General features: G+C 38.1%; 1 protein-coding gene across 7 annotated transcripts in view; it reads left to right on the forward strand.

Moving 5' to 3' along the window:
- Nucleotides 1-1,197: 1,197 nt before the first annotated feature.
- Nucleotides 1,198-22,227, forward strand: part of PTBP2 (polypyrimidine tract binding protein 2) — a 56,799-nt gene continuing 35,769 nt past the window's right edge. For 4 of the 7 annotated variants that reach the window (XM_072866983.1, XM_072866978.1, XM_072866979.1 and 1 more), the window contains exons 1-3: nucleotides 1,227-1,361; nucleotides 3,027-3,057; nucleotides 16,024-16,099. In XM_072866983.1, the coding sequence (XP_072723084.1) occupies nucleotides 1,354-1,361; nucleotides 3,027-3,057; nucleotides 16,024-16,099 (115 nt within the window). In that variant the 5' untranslated portion in view covers nucleotides 1,227-1,353. Of the gene's footprint in view, nucleotides 1,362-3,026; nucleotides 3,058-7,870; nucleotides 7,891-16,023; nucleotides 16,100-22,227 lie in introns of those variants that run through there. The other 3 variants (XM_072866976.1, XM_072866982.1, XM_072866981.1) reach the window with 3 other exon arrangements.

Consider the following 22,227-nt stretch of genomic DNA (forward strand, 5'->3'; position numbering starts at 1 on the left):
ATGCATAGTTTTTTGGTTCTTGAATTCTTTATCAGGTTTCATTGCAATAGTTTCAGTGGCAGACTCCAAGGGACTTACACTAACCTGAAAAAATTAAAGTGCAATCAAGTAATGGGCTACCTCCGCAAAACATATTTTTGAAACCAATATTGTCACACCAAAATATAGAAAATACAGAAGATTTTTTGAATACTTTTTAATATCCTTCTAGGTTTGGGATCTTTTGGGAACATTTGGATCACATTTTCAAATTTTCCTTCATAGGTACAAAATCTTTAATTTGACTTTTTGTTTGAATGCAATCCATGATTGTCCCATGAACAGCTCTTTCTAGAAACTCTGTATCAAACATAGTAAGATTTGTGATGAAATATTGAGACCTGGCAAAAAATAATGGGTGGAAAAAGTGTATTTCCTAATGGCCATGTAGAGCAAATAGTTTGTACCCTGACATGGTAGGTTACAGAGAACCATGGCTACACCAATTTCTCTGAAGAAACTGCCTAACTCACTGTAATAGTTAATTTGCTCATTCATCTTAATTATTTTTTGAGATAGTATTAGTGGTCAGCTATATAGTCAACAGGTTGTTTCCCTATAAATGACTGTAGCCGAAGGCACCGAGACGAGGACAGGGCTCCCTGTCAGGGCTGGGCCCTCTGAGGGGACGGGCTGCGCGGGGGTGCCCGGGCCTGGCGCGGCCTCTCTGAACGTCTTCCATGCCGAGAAGGGACAGGCTCCCGGCGCTGGGAAGTGCTGTCACCAAGTGCAGAAAGTCTCGCCGCGCATCAGGTGCGATCCCGCGGGTCAGTCGCGGCCCCGGGCGGGGCGGCGAGACCACCGATGCGATGAGGAGCCCCCGGGGCGGGCCTACCCCGACCGTCCCCAGCCGCCTCGGGCGCTCTCCCCGGGCAGGACCGTGAGCCGAGCTCCTCTGAGGCAACCTCTCTCCCTCGCGGACACACAAACACTCCTGAAGCGGTGCGCTGGGGCAGGCGAAGCGGAAGCCCCTCCTCGCCACACGGCGGGTGCCGGGGGGGGTGGGTGGGGTGAGGAGCCCACGGTCGCGCCCCACCGCGCCCCGCTTCCCGCCCCCGGCGGGGCAGGCTCGCGCCGCCTCACGAGCCGGCTCGGCCAGGGCAGCTGATGGCAAAAACTTCAGCGGCGCGGACGGCGCATGCCCGGGCGGCTGGCGCATGCTCTGTAGCGGCGAGGGACGAGGAACGGAATCCGGCACTCGGCAACGCTCGGCGGTTTTCGTGCAGGCCAGGCCGCCATTTTCTCACAGTCTCCTCGTACGCGTTGCCGGCGCGGCTGTCTGTCCCGCTTGCCCGCGGTTCGTCCTGCTCGGCGATGGACGGGTGAGTAATGACCGGGGCGGTGTGGGCGAAGGCACTGCCGCGGTTGTGCCGCCGGTCGGTGGTGGGACCTGTCCTAGTGCCGGGGGCTCGCTCCCCTCCGCGGCTGGCTGTTGGCGGGCGGGCGTCTCCGAGGCTGTGGGGAGCGGCCGCTGCCCTGGCGGCGCTGGGGACAGGCGGGCTTCCCGCCGCGGGACAGCTGAAGCCTTGAGGCCCAGTACGGGATGGGGGGGGAGGATGAGGAGGCTCAGCCTCTCCGTAACGCGGGCCCCTCGGTAGGGTCTTCCGTTTAAATTGCTCAGGGCTTTGGGCCGCCCCCTACTTAGTGTGGTGCCCGAGACGCCGGATCTCGCTGTAAAGAGGGAGCGCGATCTACTCCCATCCGTCCCCTCCAGAGCCTCTTGTTCTCGCCTTGTCCCCCGTCTTTGCCCTCCCCCCCCCCCCCCAGCCCCTCCCGTCGTGGGGTGAGGAGGGGCGCTCGGTAGGGCTCGGGTTTGTTTTTGAGCTGGCTGGAGGGGAGGAGCAATACCAGCAGGAGCCAGATGTCGAGCTCTTTTGTTTTCAGAAACTGCCTAATAAGCCCTCTGGCTTCCCCCCCTCCCCAGGTAGAAAGATGCCTTTGTGCATGCTGGAGACTGGCTGTAAAAGCCAAAGAAGGGAAGGTTTTGAAGGAGTCAGCCATACGGGACAGCGAGAGCTCTCGGCCCTGGCCGGGAGCTGGGGGAGGCAGTCACTATACACAAGGCCTTCTTTCTGTTGGACCTGGAAAATGAGGCTGGTGGTTGTAGCCTTCGTCAGTGTAAATACAACATCTTCCAGCTTCCAAATTTCCTATTAAGTTGTTTATTCTGCTTCAAACAGAGAAGCAATCTCTTTGGTATGCTTTAAGCATATAGCCTTTCAACTGTGAGAGTTTTCAAGGCTTTTTATGGTTAGTTGTGATTGTAACGTTGGGAGTTACAAATCCTGCCTGAGAAGTCTTGTCATTAATGAGTATTACATTGTGGAATGTTTTCACATATTCACGTTTTGCTTTCATTTTTTTTGGTGTGGACTTAGGTTTCTTTTGGGATTGTGTTACACACTGTGAGTTATGATGTCACAACCTCTAAAAAAAAGATGTACCTTGACATACCTGTTGCAGATTTTTGTATAGGTGTACCTGATTAAATTTCATACAGGTGTACCTGCCAATGTGTTCTTTTTTCCAAGCTAATTTCAAAAAAGTGTGTTCATTGCTTTGTGCTGTAAGAAGATCCATAGGGTAGGCTATGTTGCTGAACTAGCTGTCTAGTTAATGGGGGGGGGGGGGGAGGTGAGAAAAGTTCTGTACTTTTAAATTCTTTTATTTTCACCCTGTGATCTCATGTAGTCCAGAAACCCGAGTTTCCTAAATAAATTTCTTGGCAGTGCTGCTTTGGAGTAATGTTTACTTGAAACTTTGGACTCTTTTGGAGAAGCCTATAAGCTGGGGGAGCTCAGTGGCTTTTGTAGGTTTCTTTTGTACTTCCCCTCAGTCCTGCTGTGTTCTTTGAACATATTTTCTTGATTGGGGAAGTTGTAGGCTATTTTGATTCCTCGTTATTTTGGCATTGCAATACATTGAAAAGTTGGTTTTATGAGGATAAATTGGTTGACTTGTGTTCTTGTTTTTTTCTTTTTTTACAGCATTGTCACTGATGTTGCAGTTGGTGTGAAGGTAGGATGTACACTTAGCAAATAAGGGGGCAAATTGTTGATACAAAATGAACTACTTTGAGCATCAGTAATTGCAAGTTGTAAGATTTTAACTAGTCATTGTCAGCTGATATTTAGTCAGCATGGTTAATATGGTTTATTAAGCTTAACAGTTAGGTTAATAATGCTTTATTAACCAAAAATCTCTAGAGGTAAATTGGAGGCTCTACACAAAAGACTTTTCTAGGCACTGAACTGTAAACAGTGGTTCTAGATTAATGTAGTGGTGTCAGCTTCTTATCTTAAAGCTTAATTTTGCAGATTTTTTTTCAAAATAACACTTTCTCATTGTTGCATGGTGACTGTAAAAGACATGTTTTCTTCTCTCCCCCATCCTTTTTTCAAAACAGTTACCACTGAAGTTAAAAAAAAAAAGTGACTGTCTGTAATAGGACACAAAAATATGGGAGGTAGAATTTGTTATGTAGATAGAGAAGTGGGCATTTGTGTTGCTTTACGTTTTATTTCTCAAGTTCAGTTATGAGTGTTACAACAAGGAAAGAGCTTCCAAATGGTTGTTAATTTACTATTTATTTCACTTTTGTATTCCAATCTGTTGCAGAATTAGATGGGTACTTCGTAGAAGCAGACTGAGAAATAATGAGAATGCAAAGATACATGGGACAAGGGAACTTTAGGTTGTGTTAATGAATGCATGCAAGCAATTCTACTTCAGTGGTAGAAATGTAGATGTTTTCTAGTGCGTACAGTTAAGTCTCCACATTTGTCCAGGGACTTTGTAGCTATACTACGTAGCTGCCTTTTCACCTGAAGCTGACCTATGTTAACTGCTTGGTAAGCCAGGTTTTGTCTAGTAAAGCTCTTTGGCTCAGATTCAGTATCGGTCCTGCTGGATTTGGACTAGTTCTTATATAATACAGCTAGCCTGTAGATACAGCAGGTATTCTGTCAGGTGTACTTGTATTATGTTTCTGAGCAAGCTTGCTTCTAGGAGGAGCTGTAAGAAGTCAGTTATATAGGTTCTGGACCCATCTGGCTCCACATGTTCATGCAGTGTTGGAGACAAGCTTAAAATCGCTCTGGGAATCAAGAAGAAAGTGTAGTTATTAAAGTACTTCCGTGGGAGCTAATCCCAATCAGAAATGCGAACTGGCATGACTGTTTCTCTGTTGCCTGGGAGGACAAAGTGTTAACTGATTAAAACTTTAGGAACGTATTTAATAGTTTGGAGGAATACCTAAGGAAGTTCAAGTCTTTCAAAAGTAAACTGCCCCACGTGAATAACTTTGGGGCAAAACAATTTATAAATTGCCCGCAATCATGTCTAATGAAGAAGCAATTTCAGGTAGACCATGTATTGCTTGAACCTTAAATTCTGACATTCTCACTTCAGAAGTACATGGCTTCAGTATCCCTTTCATTCTTAACTATGAGTGACTTAGAATCTTATGAGAATTTGAGCATTCATGAAATATGCTGTAAGTGTATAGTGCGATTTTGGAACCATATTTTCAGATACTAGCCAGACAATGAAATAAAGACACTTCAGATGATATAACTGCTTCTTTCTGTTGATTGTAGAAGTTATATTATGAATGTAATATAAGAAAGAAGGCAAGACAGGTGTATCAGAGGTAGTGATTAAAATAAATACAAGGAAAGGCACAAAAGTGTCAAAAGGTGTGCTCTTTGCCTTGTAAAAATTGACTTATTTTCTGATTTTAAAAGGAAACAATCTATTTGTTCATGGAAGTAGTGGGAATAAATAAAAAGGATGATGGTTTTCTGAAGAGAGCTGTTAAATACGGGAGAAGTAAACTGGATTGTATTCTGGAGCTTCTGTAATTATCTCAAGATACTAATAAGAATGGAAAATGGAATTTCTCGCTAATTGATATATGCAGTTTGGGTAGAAGTCTAATGCTAGCTTCCGTCATGTTTTGTGGAAGGCCATGTGAAACATTTGTCCTTTATGTTCTCTGGTGACTGTTCATTGCTCTTGATGAACGGATGTTTTAAAGTTGAGAAATGCTTTACCTATAGGCAGTATATAAACAACTGGGAACATTAATCTGGCTTTTCCTTGTCTGTTATCTTTTCTTTGGGGTGCTTTGGGAATGCGTAGGGAGCAAGTCTTGAGTCCAAGGAGTTGCATCAGCAGTTTTAATGCTCTTTTGACACTGCTTTTATTGTGACTGGATAGCCATTGGAAGTGGGCAGGGATTTACCTATGTGAAATCATCTTATCCAGGATATTTGTTTGGCCTGATGCTTTCTTGAGATTTTGCACCTACTGTATATATGCTGATCAGTTATACAACATGTTTGTGATATATTCAATTATAATTGGAGAAAGGGATTGTGACATATCATCAGGTTTGTTACATATGACCCTTTGGAAAATGTGCTTTATCATCATCAGTCATGTTGATACAAATTTGAAAATTATATTAACTATTGTCTGGCTGGTTTCTCTCTTAAACAGAAAAGTGAACATGTTAGTTATATTTTTAAACACATTCACAAAAGAGTAATAGTAGAAGTTAACTACTGTAGTCTCGGAATTGTCTTTGAATTTAAAAAGGGCTGTTGAGCTTTGGGGACTGCATGTGGGCAAGGCAAGTATAAAGTAAAAGGAATACTTGCTTATAATGTTTTATTAACAGTTTTATAGTCTCAGAGTTACCTGCTAATGAGGCTGCTGAATTTGAAGCTATTACCATTTATTTGTGCTGTACGCTTTGATTTGATTTTAAACATTTCTGTTCATCAAACTGTCAAATGTTCAATCTTGATTTTATTTATGTGTTAAGTCACCAGAAATGAACACCAAAAGCTGAGGAAAACATAAAACTCAAAATGGAGGTGGAAAAAATGACCAATACTATTTGAAAACTTGGTTTACAGAGAGTAAATATGGGGATTTGTGCAACTCAAAATAGGCAGTGGGAGCACGCTTCCCAGCTAAAATCTGTCAGAAGAGCAATGCGCTTTAATTTCTGAAAGTGTTAGAACATGCCAAAACCCAGTCATCTCGTAAGTACATATGAAATAATTCATATTTTATTTGGTCTGTAATGTGTTGTTTTGCTTACCTAGAATTCATGGAGGCAAGGAAATATCACTCTGCACACAGTTCGCCCCTTAGTTACAATTTACAAAATAATACAAAAAGAATGAGCTTTAGCTCTGTGTCTGATGTTACTTTGTGAACTCCCGTTGTATATAAGCAGTTTATATATCCTTGAATAGAACAGAGTTAAGGATTCCAGTAATGATAGTGTATTACATAGTTCATCGATTCTTTTAAATTTTCAGTTTCTTGAAGAGATTCTATACACTTTAAATTTATAGATTTCTGCATGCATAGTTTTAAAAATTGCCGTATTACATAAAATGTTTGCTTTTTTGTTTTAAAAAGGTACATCTCACTTGTTCCGTATTTATTACATGAGGTCCTTAGTCACTAAAAATGAAATGACCTGCAAGTTAGCTTCTAGTCTCAAACTTCTCATTGCTCACTGACCATATAGTTTTGAGTATCAGAATCTGTTAACTGTAGTTTGAATTGCTGTCTTGTGTCCTCTTTACAGTTACGATGCTTTAATCTGGATGAGTAAATTGATTTGGCATTTGGAGTGATAGAGCGTTTTTCAACTGTTGAAGTGAATGTATGAAGTATATAATGTATCTTTTATCTGGAGTAATTAAAAGAATCTTCGGAGGGGTATAAAATGTGGTGTAAAGAATATACATCACACAGGTGCAGGGAATACCTTAGGTGAACTTTTCGTGCATATTGAAGATAGTTCTCTTTCAGTGTATTTCAGTGTGTGCCACTTCAGTCTAATATATCATCTTTCTCCTGGATGGCATGCGTAGCTGTGCAGTAAATGGGGCCTGAACAATTGAGTGACTCATCTTGTGTACGTGCATTGCACATTTCAGAATGGCTGAGGTGTACTTCCACCTGATGGGAGAAAAGAAGCAGTCATTTCTTCAGCGATGCGTTATTTGGTACATAGCATTTGGGAATTTTTGACATTGTTGACACTGCTTTGGGCTATACTGGCCAAAAACTGAGCTTCAGCTGCCAAGTGTGGACAGCCCTAGTTATACCTAGGAGGGAAAACTCATATATTCCTGTAAGCATAGTTTTGTAATGTTTAAAGATGTGGGAATGGCCTTTTTCCCCAAAAGTCAGGGCATCAGCCTTTGCAGTATGCTTAAGAAAAGAGGGAATTCTTGGTGTGTGTTTAGTTGGTTATGTTGGGGTTGGGTAGAAGATGCTAAGAAGCACTGTCCTAGCACTTTCTAATAGTTTTCCAAACGGTAGTGTGTCATGAAGTCCCCCTTTTTCCTGGTTGCTGAAATTTAACATGGGGGAATATAATAGCATGGGGGAAGGGCAGTAGCTAAAACCAGAAGATATATGAGCTGATGGAGAAAAGGAAGAGAGCACAAAGTAGCAGTGTCTGTAAGTACTCTTGAAGCATTGTCCACTTTTTAAACTCAAGTTCTGAGGGGTAATCTTCTTTTACAAAATTAGAGAACACTGACCCTTTTTTGCTATTAATAACTGAGAGTTTCCTTGTGGTGGAAACAAATATTGTGGATATATTGTGACTTTTTATTTGAACTGTACACTGTATAATGAAAATATATGTAGAAAAAAGTCAGTTAGAAATTCTAGCGAGTTGTCGGAAGATAAGTTTAGACTAAACTTAAGAAAAGAGAATATGTATCTAAATAGCTTTTTCCTTTCAGATTCTTCTTTTTCTGAAATCTATTTTGCCTTCACTGTTGACGTTCTAGATACTTAAATGAAAGGAAGGTAGGATAAAAAACTGTTTGACTCATTTATACAGACAAATGCCACGTGATGGTTTCTTTTACTGTATTTAAAATATTAGAATGATAGTTTTGAGCTATCTTTGCATGTCTAATATAATTACTAGTAGATTGCTAGTAGATTAGACAGTCTACTAAGGGCAGTGATATGAGAAAAATCGGTTGTTTGTGAACTGGAGGAACTGTTTTAATTTTGTGTTAGGATAATGTTGTTAAGTCAACTTTTGTGTTCAATAATACTTAGTTGTAGCAACAGTAGACAGCAAAAAATGTGCAGGACATTCTAGCAGTGAAGTAAGAATGAAGTGTGACCATGTTCAGAAGTTTAGAACTGGCATCTGGATTTGTCTTTTCAGCAGTGGTATGGGGAACATGTCCTTGGTGACAAAAAATAACTTCTTTCAATGAAAGACATCTGTCTTTTCAACAGTAACTTCTGTAAATTGACCCTGTTTGAAATTACTTCATATTTATTCCCAGAACAGTCTACTCTAATTCTTTTTTTCTTTGTAACTTTGTGTTTTTTTTCCTTAATGCGCATTCTGCCATTGTAATATACGTGGAAAAATAAGGAGAGCTGAAAATGGAGAGAAAGGAAGAATGTTGAAGATTAGTTTGTGCTCTGTAGCAAGTATGCATCAATGTAAGGAAGGCTTAGTATACCTATTTGATATGTTTTGGTGTCTGTCACTAGTTGGAAATCACCTATTTTTCATTTGTAACATAACACCTGTATTTGCATATTAATTGAGGGGGTTGTAGGAAGAGAAATGTGATCACCTGCACCATCTGAAAAATATGAGCCAATACCAGCATGAAAATACCTTTCCCTTTTCTTAGCGCTTTGGGCCATGTTTTTACAAGCAAATCAAGCTGCATTCCAGTTTTCTCTGTCACTGTAATAGTTGTGCAACAAATGTTTGGGTAGCCACTTCACAAACCTCTCTTGGGAACTTAACCAGGATAAAGGTAAGCTGACACAACAGTGAGTTACATCTTTTTAGTCAGATTTGTACCAAATTGTGTGGTTGCATAAATGCTTGTAGTGATGTAGAATTGGGGAGGACAGAATAGGAACAAGTTGCTGGAGCCAGGGAGAAGGTAGGACTGTTGCTTTTGGTGGTAGTTGATTCAAATGAGGTTGTGGTTTCACAAGCCGTTAATGGGACCGTGATGTTTCATTTAGGGGTTTAGGTGTTTTTTATAGCTGCAAGTACATACAGCCATTTTTAACTTTTCATAAAATCAGCTTTTCTGTGAATGTATAACATGAGTATTGAGTTATAGACAAAATAGCACTTTGTGCTTTTAATTTATTATTGTGAAATAGCAGAGAATCAAATAGAAAATACCTTCCTTGTGGATCTCATTTTGAGATGTAGAAACTGCTACTGAAGGACCAAATCTGTACATCTAGGTGCCATCATTCTCTAACCAGGAAGCTAAGAACACATCCAGGTGGTAGCTCTAGCAAGTTGTTCTCACCTGTTCTGAGTTACTACCAGTTATGTACAGCTGCTTCAGAGTAACACTTTCTTTCATGGTAAAAGTGGAATAGAAGGTCTGAAATGCTGGAATAAATTATCTTGTTTGTGTACTTGCTCCTGGATGTTTGAAGTGTTGACTGGTATTGGACTGGACTCTTGCCTGGACTCTTGTCTTTCATTACAATTGAAAGTTTGAAAGTTTCCAAATGAGGCTGGGTGGCATGGTTTAAGTGGAGATTTGGTTTTTTACTCTTCAGCTTTCTGGCTTAATAGTCCATCTTGATCTTCAGATGCTTTGAGAAATTTGGTTCTTTTCCACATTGTATTTTGAGGACCTGGAGGCTTTTTGGAGGAATTGAGACTTGTCTCCTTTCAATCTTAAAGACTTTTCAGATTCCCTTGATCAGTGTCTCTGAATTTCTACAAACTTTGTGTGTTTTCATAAATTAGGTACATGGCATATACCATGTGTATAGTTGCAAGAAAAGAGAATAAAAGCTTAATTTTCTCCTAGATCCTTTATTACTGAAAAAATATGAGTGTAAAAATGGTGAAGCTAGTTGTTAGGATATATAAACAATACATGGTTGGCTGAGGACAGCATGAAAAAGAATTGAAGTGGGGGAAAAAAAGAGAATAAGTATGGAAAGGTGGTCATATTGGATCCACTTAACTTCATACTGAATTAAAAGCAAGTGATGTTGTAAGTGAGCTGTTAAGCACCCATGGACTTCATGGCCTTATTTGATAAGATTTCATGCTAATATAGTTAAATAGTGTAGTCTTAAAAAAAAAAACCACAACAAATCAAGTAGACATACTTCTTGTATGTAAGGTTCTGATGAAGTGTTAACAAGCTCATAGTTTAAACTGTATGCTTTGTAAAACACCTATGAACCTGCATGGAATTTCTTTTGGATTTTATATTTGGACTTGGCTTGTCCTGTTCTGAATGAGTCTTCTATGATCCTATACATATGTGAGGTGTAGCAGTCTATTCATTAGGTAATTTGGATTCTGTGTTTTGACAGTGGCGCGTATAGTCAGAGCATAAGGCAGGTCAAGTATTTCCTCTTCACTAAAGAGTATGTAAGGGTGTATTTATGCAGTGTTTCATTAAAAATGTATCCTGTTAAAAATGAAGCATTCATTAAATTCTGAATCATTGCATGTAAGCTGAACAAAGTTTATAAATGCTGTGTTTGGAGCTTTAAAGTGTGTTGTCCTGTTTCCAACATCCAGTCACCAAAGTTAATTCAGACACTGAATATTGAAGCAGTGTTTACAAGTGTGTATCTGTTAGAGGGGAATGTTTACTGTCTGGGTTGAATTCTCGTATGCTTTTATTCCTCTCCCATACCGTCAGGTTTCTGGCGCTTTCTTTTAAATTGTTCCCAGATGTTGTTAGAAATGAAGTGTTTTACAATGCTGTTAGATTTCTTTAAATCATGAGATCCGTCTCCTGGCTTGTCACAGCCCTTGGGAAATTCGTGCCTGTAGGCTGAGAATGACTGTGGTAAATGCGCAGTGCAGCTAAAGTTCTCCTTTTCTCTTTCATCTGGGGGAGGAGGGGGGGAGAGAGGGAAGTGGTGGGGGCAAAAGCATCCTGTTCTTGAGAGAGGTTTGTAATATCAGCAAATTTGAACACCACAAATGAGAGGATTTATCAGAAAATGTATTTTTCAATATCTTTGAGTGTATTCTTTATCTTTTCTAGTGGGAATTTAAGAAATTATTTTAGATGATGCTGTTGACTTTTTAATAAAGTGCAGTTTTGTCACTTGTTTACTGTTTCTAGTAGTATTGGTTTAGTGTTCTTGTAGTATTGTATTGCATCTACCCATGCTTCTGATAAGCCTTATGTAATACACTCAGTTTGTTATGTTAGGTTCAGCCATAACTTTTGATCGGAGTCCTGAATTATTGGGGAAAGAGCTGATAATGTTTGTCTTTCATAAACAATTGTCAAAAAGTACTTTGATGCTTAAAAGACTAAACCTTTTTGGTAACGCTCAAGCCAAAGTTGTTACTCTTTGGGTGTTTTATACCTTGGATGTAATAAAATCTGGGGAATGTTTGAAATATTTAAAGCCCTGTCTGGAACGTGAGGAAAATAGTTGGCAAAGACTTCTAAATAGTATATTTTTGATTAGCCTGAAAGGGTAGTATGACTGTAATGACTTCCTGAAATTACATAGCTACTTAATATAACCTGTGAGAGCGTGAAGCTTTATAGTAGTCGGGGGCGGGGGGGGGGGGCAGGGAGTAGTCTGTTGCGGGGGGCGGCAATCTGAAATCCTGCTACGTAAATCCAGCTTGTATAGTGAGGGATTCTGAGTTAGCTATGATATTTAAAGCAAGGAGCTAGGACATTAATTTGCGAAGCTAGGGGCTTTTTCTTTCTCTTTGTATAATTGATTTTGTAAATTGTAGCAGAGACAGAGTATATACAATAACTAATTACTTACAGAAATTAACTGAAATATCAAAGTGATATCTTCAATTTACAGTATATAAAACAATTTTTGTATATATAATTATTAAGTTTCTCTGAAATACATATTCAAAGTCTGAGTTGGTGTATTTTTCTGAAAGTGATCCTACATGTCAGTTTTACGTAATTCCATTGATTGAAGCCATACATTAACATGCTGTTTGCACACCACGGATGGCAATGCTCTCATAGGGGCAAGAGTGTGATAATATGGGCTTCATTGAAAGGACAGTATTGACTCTGCAACAAATTTAAGATTAACTCACTACAAGAAGTTAGTTTGGCAATTGCCTTGTTTATTTTGTGTAATAGTATTTTGGCAGATGCTGGTTTCATGAAGAAATGTTGTAGATATCTCTGATCTGAATAGTTAGTGGTTTAGCTCTTATGGAAGATTAATACAGATTAATGTTCTTGACATTGGTAGGAATGGAAATATATCATTGAAAACTTGTGCTGTTGAGGACTAACTGTCAGAAGATGGCCTATTAATAGTATAATAGCAGTTTGTACTTCTTATTTTGTCCTTTATAATCTCCTTCCCTCATGCTAAAATGGATATTCAATTAGTCTCTACCATGTTGCTATTATAGGATCTTCCCTTTGCAGTCTATGACGAAATAAAATCATTGTGGGTTTTTTTTGTTCGTTTGTTATTTTAACTTAATTTGGACATTTCTGTAATCTATGTGTTTGTGATCTTCAGTCCTGTTACACAATCTCAAACTTGCTTTGATTCTTTAGAACACAGTAGTTTGCACAGATGGGGAAAAGAGTTAAGTGAGCATTGCTCTTGGATCTTCCATTCTTCATTGAATCTGATTCCCTATGTTCTTAAAAGATCTGAGTTCACTTTCCTTATCTGTGAAAGACTTAATAGAATTTACCTAAATTAGTTTAAAGGTTTCTTTGCTTTGCGTGATTTGACTAGCAGAACTGGCATGCTTGAGAATAAGACTAGCAAATGTTCCAGATGCTTGGGAAATGGGTTATAATTCTGAAATTTGTGTGCGAGATAGTGGAGTGATGAAGAGCATTGCCCTTGGAGCAAGATGCCAGTCCTTTTTGGCTTAGCACCCTCTAAAAGAAGATGCACATAAAAACAAAGCCAAGCACCCCAAACCAAAAATTGAATAAAGTTTTATCTCTGCTGAATAAATGTAAGTAAAATAAGTATTTATGTCTATGCTGTAATTCAGGAGGTGCTTGTGTCACATAGTAGTGCCGGTCTAAGAGTACCTATTGCCTTACTTGAAATGCTTATATTAAATTGCTTTACTAGACAACTGTCATCTTAAGATAACCCTGTTGAAGTAAATGACAATTACCAGGCAGTTACTGCTTTTGATTTTGTAATATAACTACTCTGTGTCCAAGTACATCGTGTGTCCTTTGCTGCATAGCTGGTTTTAAAGTTACATACTGAATGAAGTGCAGAGGTGTCTAGGCTGCTTAAGAACCGATAAGGAAAAATAACTGTGTATATCTAGTAAGATGATTACTCACACAGTAAGAGATATCTATGTGTTTTACCAAAAGCCTGGCAAGTATGCATGGGAGTGAGTTAGCAGAGGTTTGTTACACGTTTGTGATTTCATGGTGAACTGGAAGAACATTTCGCATACGAACCTGTACATCTGTGAATCAGACTTATGAACACTGATTTATGAGAATAAAACAAATGTAGAATTTATTATACATGCCAATATAAGGAATTAACTTTTTTCACTTGTTCTTCTGAAGCAAAACCGTTAAAACTTTTTCAAGTGTAATGACAAAATCTTGTGATTGACTCTGAATGTATTCATGAAATGCAAAATGATATGTTTCAAAATGAAGAGAAAACTCTTTTAACTGCTCATGAAACACAAATACAGAAACTGAATATCCACTCTATTGAGTAATTTGTGCTCCTTTTGGATTTTTGTGCTGTGGATTAAGAAATTAACAGCTTTTTGAAAGCCTGATTTACTAGAAACCAGAAGTTTATGTAATCACTCTTATGTTCTGCTAGTCAGCAGTTGCTGATGTAAGTAACTTTTTGAAGCTGAAGACAACTCAAATTTGAGATGTTTCAGAATTGTAAAGTTCCTGCAGGTTTTGGGAAGAGCATTCATTTGGTACTGGGGATGCTTCAGCTGTTTATGTAGTAACTGCTGTACCATTGCAAATTAATGCCTGGCATATTAAGGAAAAAAAAAATTGCTGCTGAATTATCTTAATATGCCTGACTATGAACTGATTCAGTCTCTGCTGCTACTTCTGCTTATTCAGTTGAGCTGTCCAGACCACAGATAAGGGCTTCTAAGCAAGGCTAGGTGGATAGCTGTGAGCAGAAATAACTGCAGTTACCACCGAGTGAGCTAATACCGCTAGTAATCTTGAACTTTGCAATATCCTACCCATGTAAATATTGTGTCAGAAAAATAGAACATTAAAGAGAAAGAAGGAATGTTTATATTTCAACTTATACTGAGTGCCTGGGTTAGTGTATTATATTTACAGTAGAAAGCAATGTAGTTTGAATAACAGAGAGTTTCCATAACTTCTCTAATTTGTTTCTCAGTTTTGTCCAGCTAAATTTTTCCCTAGTTATCTGATTAGAGATCTGTTCTTACATTGAGAAGGACAAGACGTGGTCCTTCTCATGGTCCTACCTAATCTTGGTATTAGGCATTACTCAATTTAAAGGAAATCTGTTGATTTGATAGGCACAGCTTTGTTGATTGCTATATACACCCTTAAGAGCTTAGAGTACTCAAACTGCATAAAGATTCTTCAGAGCTGATGTTGAAAACTAAGTAAACTTTAATGGCCCTATTTGTGCATACACATATATACTATTTTTAAGAGCTTATGGATTTCAGGTGTGGATTAAACAAACTTAAACATACTGGTCTGTGTATGGACACATGTACAGTGCACTATGATACAATGGTAAAGGTTTGATTTTATGCATCTTGCAACTGTGCTACCTAGAAAGGTGATATCCTCAGGTTAATTTAGTATGCAGTATTGAGGTGCCCTGTAAAATGAATTCACTAACTATTCTTGAGACTCTACTGTAGTGCCCACAACAGAATTAAAAACATTTATTTTTATAAAGACGGGTAGTAATGGTTTTCTTTCCTCATTTCCATTTTAGCAGTGACCTGGATTAGTGTTAAGGATACTGAGGAAATACTTTTGAAGTGGGGAAAGAACCAATAAGAAATTAAAGATAATCTTCAAAGGATGTCAGGTTTATTCCCTTTTAAAAATTTTTTTAATGAAAGATCACCTACATATTTTGAGGGCTTTTTGAGAGATGAAATCTTGAGGGATGGAGAGGGTTGGGGGGTAAAAGAAGGAAAAAAAAAAAAAAGGGCGTGAAAAGAAGCAAAAACCTCTTTAGCTATGTCAAGTGCCCATCGTGCAAATAATTTGAGAGGAAAATATTATTTTGTACATTTCCAATATACACCCTCCTCTGATTTTTGCAGCCCACTTTTGAGTCATTTTCAGAAAGACCATTTAATTGATATTTGTCATGTTTTAAGAATTACAATGAAGTTATAATTCCCTGCCCTAAATTGTGTTTTGCAGGACAAATGGATGTCCCCAAAATGAAAATTGATAATTTTCTATGAAGACAAGTATTTCTTTTTTTTTAAATAGGGGTGTTAGAATTGAGCTAAACTCCATATTTCTATTTGTATGGATTTCCCTTGTAGTTTCAGCTAGATATAGTAATTTAATATATATGTATATTAAAATATTAAAACAATAAGTTAATTTAAATGTTATTGAAATAGACTAAGTATAGTTAATTATAATATTTGAATTTGAAATACTGGACAAAATTATTGTTCAGCAGTTCTCATTGTGTCTGGAGGTGGCTACATTTCAGTGGTGGGTGAAAAAACTGCTTAAGCTGCTCTCATTTCAAAGATTGCCGTGTAAATATCCTGCTTTACTTAGATTTCAAGTTGTTGCACTTATCTGAAAAGACGAAGTCTGCCAAATCTGAATAGGTTTGGTTATGCTTGCTTAAGTTCTTCTAAAGGTTTTCCCTGTCAAACTGACATTTTTAATATCATCTTTAAAAATCACAAAATAGAGGAAAAAAAATCTCTTACTGTCTCTTTCTTTTTAGAGAGGATCTGACGAACTTCTTTCAGGCAGTGTACTCAATAGCCCGAACTCTAACATGAGCAGCATGGTAGTTACTGGTAAGTGATGCCCTTTCAAAGGAGAAATCTATCATTTATACTTGGACTCATTTCCTGTTTACAAGGGGAGAACACTGAAACAAGAATCCGTTGTGCTATAGAGGGGTGAACTGTTGGCATGCATTAGACTGTAGTCACCTTGTATATACTCACAAACCTTGGGTATCTGAGAAGAATAATCCCATAAAACAAGAGGCAACTTTCAGAAGTCTGTACACTAAATTGTTGGTGGGTGATGGGAATAAAAATTACACTTGTCTGTACAACTGCCTTCAAAGTAAGGAATCACAACTACCAGGCAAAGGTAAACAAGCTTAACAACTCCTGTATGACATCAGCTTTTTCACACACAGACATCTGTGAGTCTGAGCATTACAAGGAAGAACACTGTCCCAGTTTCATAATACAGTATGGATTCAGGAAAACAGAGTTTTGCTCTATTCTGGTTTAGACTGCTAAAGCAGGAAACTTCACTTTGCTACTTCAGTTTGAGATCGCAGCGGTAGAATCTCAGAATGTCAGTGCAAAGTGAGGGTGGTTGTTCTTCAGCCAAATTTCTGGTGATGCTAGATAGAAGGGCTTTATATGAATTGGCACATACGAAAATGCCTTCTATTGCAGTTAATGCTTCTGTATGTTGAACATGCATTGAGTTCCCTTGGAGGGCTCACTTCAGAGGTCTTGCTTTTTCTCTTTTTTTCTTCCCCTGCTCCCCCCCTCCCCCCCCGCATTTTTTTTTTCTTTCCTCAGAGATGTGGAGGAATTGGTTCATGGCATCAGAGTGTTGCTGGGCTTTCCAAATAGTTGCCTGGTTCACTGCTTTAATGTGCCTGATCAATTTTTCTGTAAGTATGCGTTGAGCAGTATAGTTGCTGATACAAGTAGCAGACTCTTTTCTTTTAATCTAGTAGTAAAAGATTGGGATTCAGGGTGCAATTTCATGTTACGTTTAGGGTGCTGTGGTAGCAGCTGTTGCCGGAATGGGTAGTTCCATGCTTTCTCATCCTACATCCTTAGCACAAGCAGAACTCTCCCCCCTCCCCCAACTCCGTATGTTTCTGCTCCACACTCTCTGTTGGAGTGCTCATACACTTGCAGAATGAGCTAATCCAGCATTAAACTGTACTGCCAAAAAGCGTAGTTTTCCCTTGGAGCAACTTACTGATCAGTCATGGGGCTGCACAATTGCTAGATTCAGTGCAATGTGGGGTGGAGGAGTGTGGCAGCAGAAGAGGGGAGAACCACTTCCATTAGCAGTTCTATGACCAAAGGTGAAGAGATGATACTTCTTTGGAATAGATAAAAAATGCAGTGTAGTGCCTTCATAGCCATTTTAGAACCCCAGAAGATTTGTTTATGTCCCCTGCTTTTCTTCCTTCTGGTTCTGAAAGAGGTCCCCCTTCTTGTTCTCATTTTCTTGATGTCCCCTGCAGTCCTGGATATTAGTGCTTCAGCAGTTTGCTTTACTTAAATAAGGAACTAGAATGAAAAGGAGTTTGGGTTGTGTGTGTGTTTGCATTTGGGTGGGTGGGGGGGACGGCTGGGGTGGGGAGGGAGAGCAGTGTTACCAGGACAAAGTCCTGAATGTTACCAAATTTTCCATATTTTTTCAGAGAAACTTTTAGTTCAGGAAAACTAAATGCAAGTTAATTTATCAAAGGGAAAAAAACATTGAAAGCTAAAGGGAAAAAATTGAAATAAGAATTATTATAATTTTGAGTTTTCAGAAGAAAAAATACAGAAGCTTGTCTAAGAAGCCTCAAACTTTTAAACAGAAATTCTTTTCTCCTCAAAAAGTTCTTAAAATTGAAAAGAGTGCTTTGATTCCATTATGTGGACTTGGGATTTTGATGTATTTAACAAATACAGATTATCCTCCCCACCTTGTTTTTGTTTCCCCCTTTTTAAGCTGATGTAGGGTTTGGGTTTTGTGTTGTGGTGGGTTTTTTTTCTGTTTTGTTTTGTTACCAAAGAATAAGCATTTGTGAGAGTTTTCAGATGAATTGATTCTTTATGCTTTATACAAGTAAGACCTCTTGATATGTCTCTAGGCATCCAGAACCATAAATGACTCTTCAGAAATTATCTCCTTAACAAGCAACAGTGGTCTAAATAGTGGCCTGATTCCTGTAGTATCAGTTGCCTGTTATAAAAGTTTTCATATTAATTGTGTAATATGTAAAGGAGGTTGGTGGAAAAATAATCCCAAACAAACAAAAAACCCCAATCTGAATGCAGTATTACAATTCAAGCCATTCTCCATAGAGGTCAGTGGAAAGGGGGCTAGTTTCATTTGGGTTTTTTGGTTTGTTTTTAAGCAGTTTCTTGGGATTGTGTTCAAATTTCTCTTCTGCCTGCCTGCCTTTGTTAAATAGCATAAAAAAACCCTGTAGAGTAGGGTAAATCCACAATTCAGTGTTATTTCCGAATATATCCTCCCATAGCTGTCTTGTTTATCATGAGCCTAGAAGTACTTTTTCTGGACTTGCAGTTTACAAGTTCAGATTGTGTAGATTTGGAGATAATTAGATCTGAAATGGAAACCTGTATGTTAATTTTTCTGTGCCCATCTCCTGAAGCCAAATGAGTTCAGGTATTCTTTATGTCCAAATTAATGTCCTTTTGCTTCAGTTCTGTTGTTACTTTTATCTTTAGAAGAATTTAAAACTTTTGTGAACAGAGTTTTTTTTGCTGTAGCCAAGGCATGGTAGTGATGAATCTTCCTCAGATTTTCTAGGGCTTAAGAGAATCTGTAACCATTGATTAAGTTCTTTGTAAAGAAGACATGTTGTAGAAATTGGCCTACTCTGTAACTCTTAAAATTAATACTTCTTCTTGCCCTGTCATTTTTAGAGTTTGGAAGTGTCATGATTTTATGAGACCTGGTCCTTGTTTTCTGGAGTACATAGAAACCTATTCTGGTCTGTTCAATGGTATTTTCCTTGATATTTTCAATGTCTGATCCCATGATATTTTTCCAAACAGATACCTAGATGAACAGAAGAAAGAGACAGTTTGTCTTTGTAATCCTACGAGCCTTACTGGTAAAAGTATACACCATCAAAAAACCAGTTGTCAATAGCAGTGCCCTAGCAGGCCTAAACTTAGAGCAAAAGCTTGTGAATCACAGCCTCATTTCTTTCTAAATCTCTGCTATAGAAATATTAACCTAAAACAAATTCCGTAAGTTGTCAAAAAAATGACCTTTTAATGGAAGTGTGTGTTTTTGGTAGAACTGGGGGCTGTGTCTTTAGGAGTGAGACTGGAGATTAGGTTTTTAAAAATGATCATCCTACGCTTTTATTGTGGTAACAGTTCAGTTAGGTCTTTTTGGTATTCAGCTGCCATTCAGTTAGAATACTGTAGTACTTTAATGCTTTTATGAATACTCTTGCTCTAATTCTCCTTCTTAGTCAGAGAAAGGTGTGAAACATGCATGCTTTCTCTGCCCTATGGGGAGTCTTACATATGAATCCCTCCATATATTTTTGTGAAAGAAACTTGCAAAATTGTTGGACAAGCTTTTGGTTTGCATTCTTACTGATCATTGAACCACTGGTAATTTGATAAACAATATGGAATTAAGGAAAATGCTAGCATGTTGGACTGTTGTCCAGATGACATTGTTTAAAATACAAGGCCTGATCCTTGAGCATTTTCTAAACAGCTTTGTCATCAGTATCCATCTTCAAGACTGTATAGATGAAAGGAAGTTGACAGTATGTTATGTTAACATTCACTACAAGTCAAGTTACTGTCTTAAGTACTTTGTGTGTCTTTTGTAAAAGAACAGCCTTAAAGTTAGACTTGGATAATTGAGGATGACTACTGTGTGAGTTCTTTTACCACTTAATTCTGAACCCTTGTATCTCCTGTTTTGGACATAATTTGATTACTGTCCTTATTGTTGTGGAATTTCATTTCACTTAAGCATATCTAAATATACAAGAATTTTTTTTTTCCTGAATTAGTAGTATGTCTGAACATCCTTCTGTAAACACTGAGGGAAGAATCCCATCTACTAGATCAGAATTTGTTGCAAGGGAGGACAGCTTGTAAGGTTCCAGGTCAGCAAATATCTAAGCTTTTCTAACTAGTTCTCTTTTTGATGTTAGATGTTTTAAGTTTCTGAGCTTTTTAGCACCAGCTGACATTGATATGTTGAAGTTGTATTGTCAGAACCACAGGTATTCTAATACTGCTTGAACTACTGTTAGTGTTTTCCTTCAGCTTTTCTGAAAAGATTGTCAAAGGCTATTCTTATTTTCTGTCATAATCTTGCTTGGCTCCAATCTCTTTGGAGAGCATAACCCTCTCATAAAGATCTGTGAATTCTTTTTTGTGTGTGTGTGTTGATGCACAACAGACAGTGACTAGAAAGGCAGTTTAGGTAAACTAAAATATGGTTTGGTAACAGGATTCTGGGAAACCAGAGCTGAAGCCAGGATATTTTAAAAATATTTTTGATTCTGGTTGTTTTTAAAGACATTAGTTATGCACATTGTAAATGACTGTACATAAATAATTTTTTCACCTTTCAGTGCTGTATGTTCCGTGAATACGTAACTGCCATTGCTTATTCTGCAGCTTTTAAATCTAAGGAAAAAAAGTCCCTTCTCTTTAAGAACTAGAAAAGGCATTTCCTCTGTGATGGGTTACTTTTATGCCAAACTTCTTGTGAGGCATTTTTCTTTTCAGGTGGAGGACTGCTTAAAGGAAGTTCTAGGAACAGTTGTATGTATGAAGATGCTCATGCCATGAACTGTATTGCTGAAATCCACACAAAAAATTTAAAATTTTTAAGAGATGTAGATAAAAAGTGAAAGTTGTTGATGAAAGTGTTATGAAAATTGGCTTGTCAAAGGCAAGGGGTTGAAGCAGAAAAATTGACAGGTTTTTTTACTATAGCTGCCACCAGTTTCATTTTTCACATTTGTGTGTTTTAAGTTCAATCAGTAAAAACATTTCAAAAATAATTTTGCAACTGGGCTCACCAAACTCCTGGAGCTTTAAATGATACTATTAATCTTGATCTTGTTTTTACTTCATTAGCAGGGAATGTTAGCAGTGACTTTGGTAGGTAATTCATTGTCTTAACAGAATACTTAGCACTGAGGTATACAAGCTAATAATATTTCAAGTGCTGTGTTTAACTTGGGGAATAAACGTAGATGTGCTGGTTTTGATGGCACATTAAGTAAAATTGGTTATTAGTTAACATTAATGATGCCTAAACAGAGGTAATTTACTTCTGAAGTTTGCAAATTGATTACAATTAATAGTAATTGGAAAGATTTGAAGAAGTATAGCACATGCGATTGGAAAGTATAATAATTTAATAATAGACTATAATTTACATTTTTCTACAGATATACATGGGCATGTGCATGTGGATGAACTAAACTTTAATGCTCTGAATGCCTGAACAATGTATCTTTTTGTAAATTAAGAAACTTTAAAAAAAAAAAACAAACCCAAGAAACCAAACCCCTCAAAAAACCTTAGGATGGGAGAGATAAAATGTGGCTGCTATTATTATTAATTTACTTAATTTCTGTCTGCATCACTATGCCATGGTAATTCATTTTTGTTCCACTTCAGTTGCATTTCACTCTAGCCTTAGTATTTTTACATATTTTAAGGGCCAAAGTGAAGTGCATTAGTTTTAGACTGTGCAACATCGAACAGCCACTATACCATCTTTTAAGTGTGTTACCATAGTTGCTTAGAAAACTTACTCAGTGCTCAGGGGGATTTGAAACAGAGGTGCAGCTTATGTGCAGATGTTGCAGTTAAAAGCTGTGTAGTTAATTTTTTAATTCCTTGACCATGTTTACTTATTTAAGCTCAAATTCCTGATAGGCAGTATTCTTTGTACTGTAAGATAGTTTTACTGTTGATTGGTCAAGTTTTTCCTTTGAACATGGCCCATGTCCATGGTGAAAATCCACTTGTTACTACTGGTTAATGTTTTAGTTCAAGTGGTAAGACTTCCACAATGTAGTAGTGGCCTAGCAAGGCAAGGATAATGGGATATAAATACTTTGAAGTACAAAGTCTTGCAGAACACACTCCCCCCTCCAAGTCCCAAAACAACAACAAAAAACCCCCACCAACCAAATAAGCAT

The sequence above is a fragment of the Ciconia boyciana genome, chromosome 7 (genome assembly GCF_034638445.1).
Source record: "Ciconia boyciana chromosome 7, ASM3463844v1, whole genome shotgun sequence".
Classification (NCBI taxonomy): domain Eukaryota; kingdom Metazoa; phylum Chordata; class Aves; order Ciconiiformes; family Ciconiidae; genus Ciconia; species Ciconia boyciana.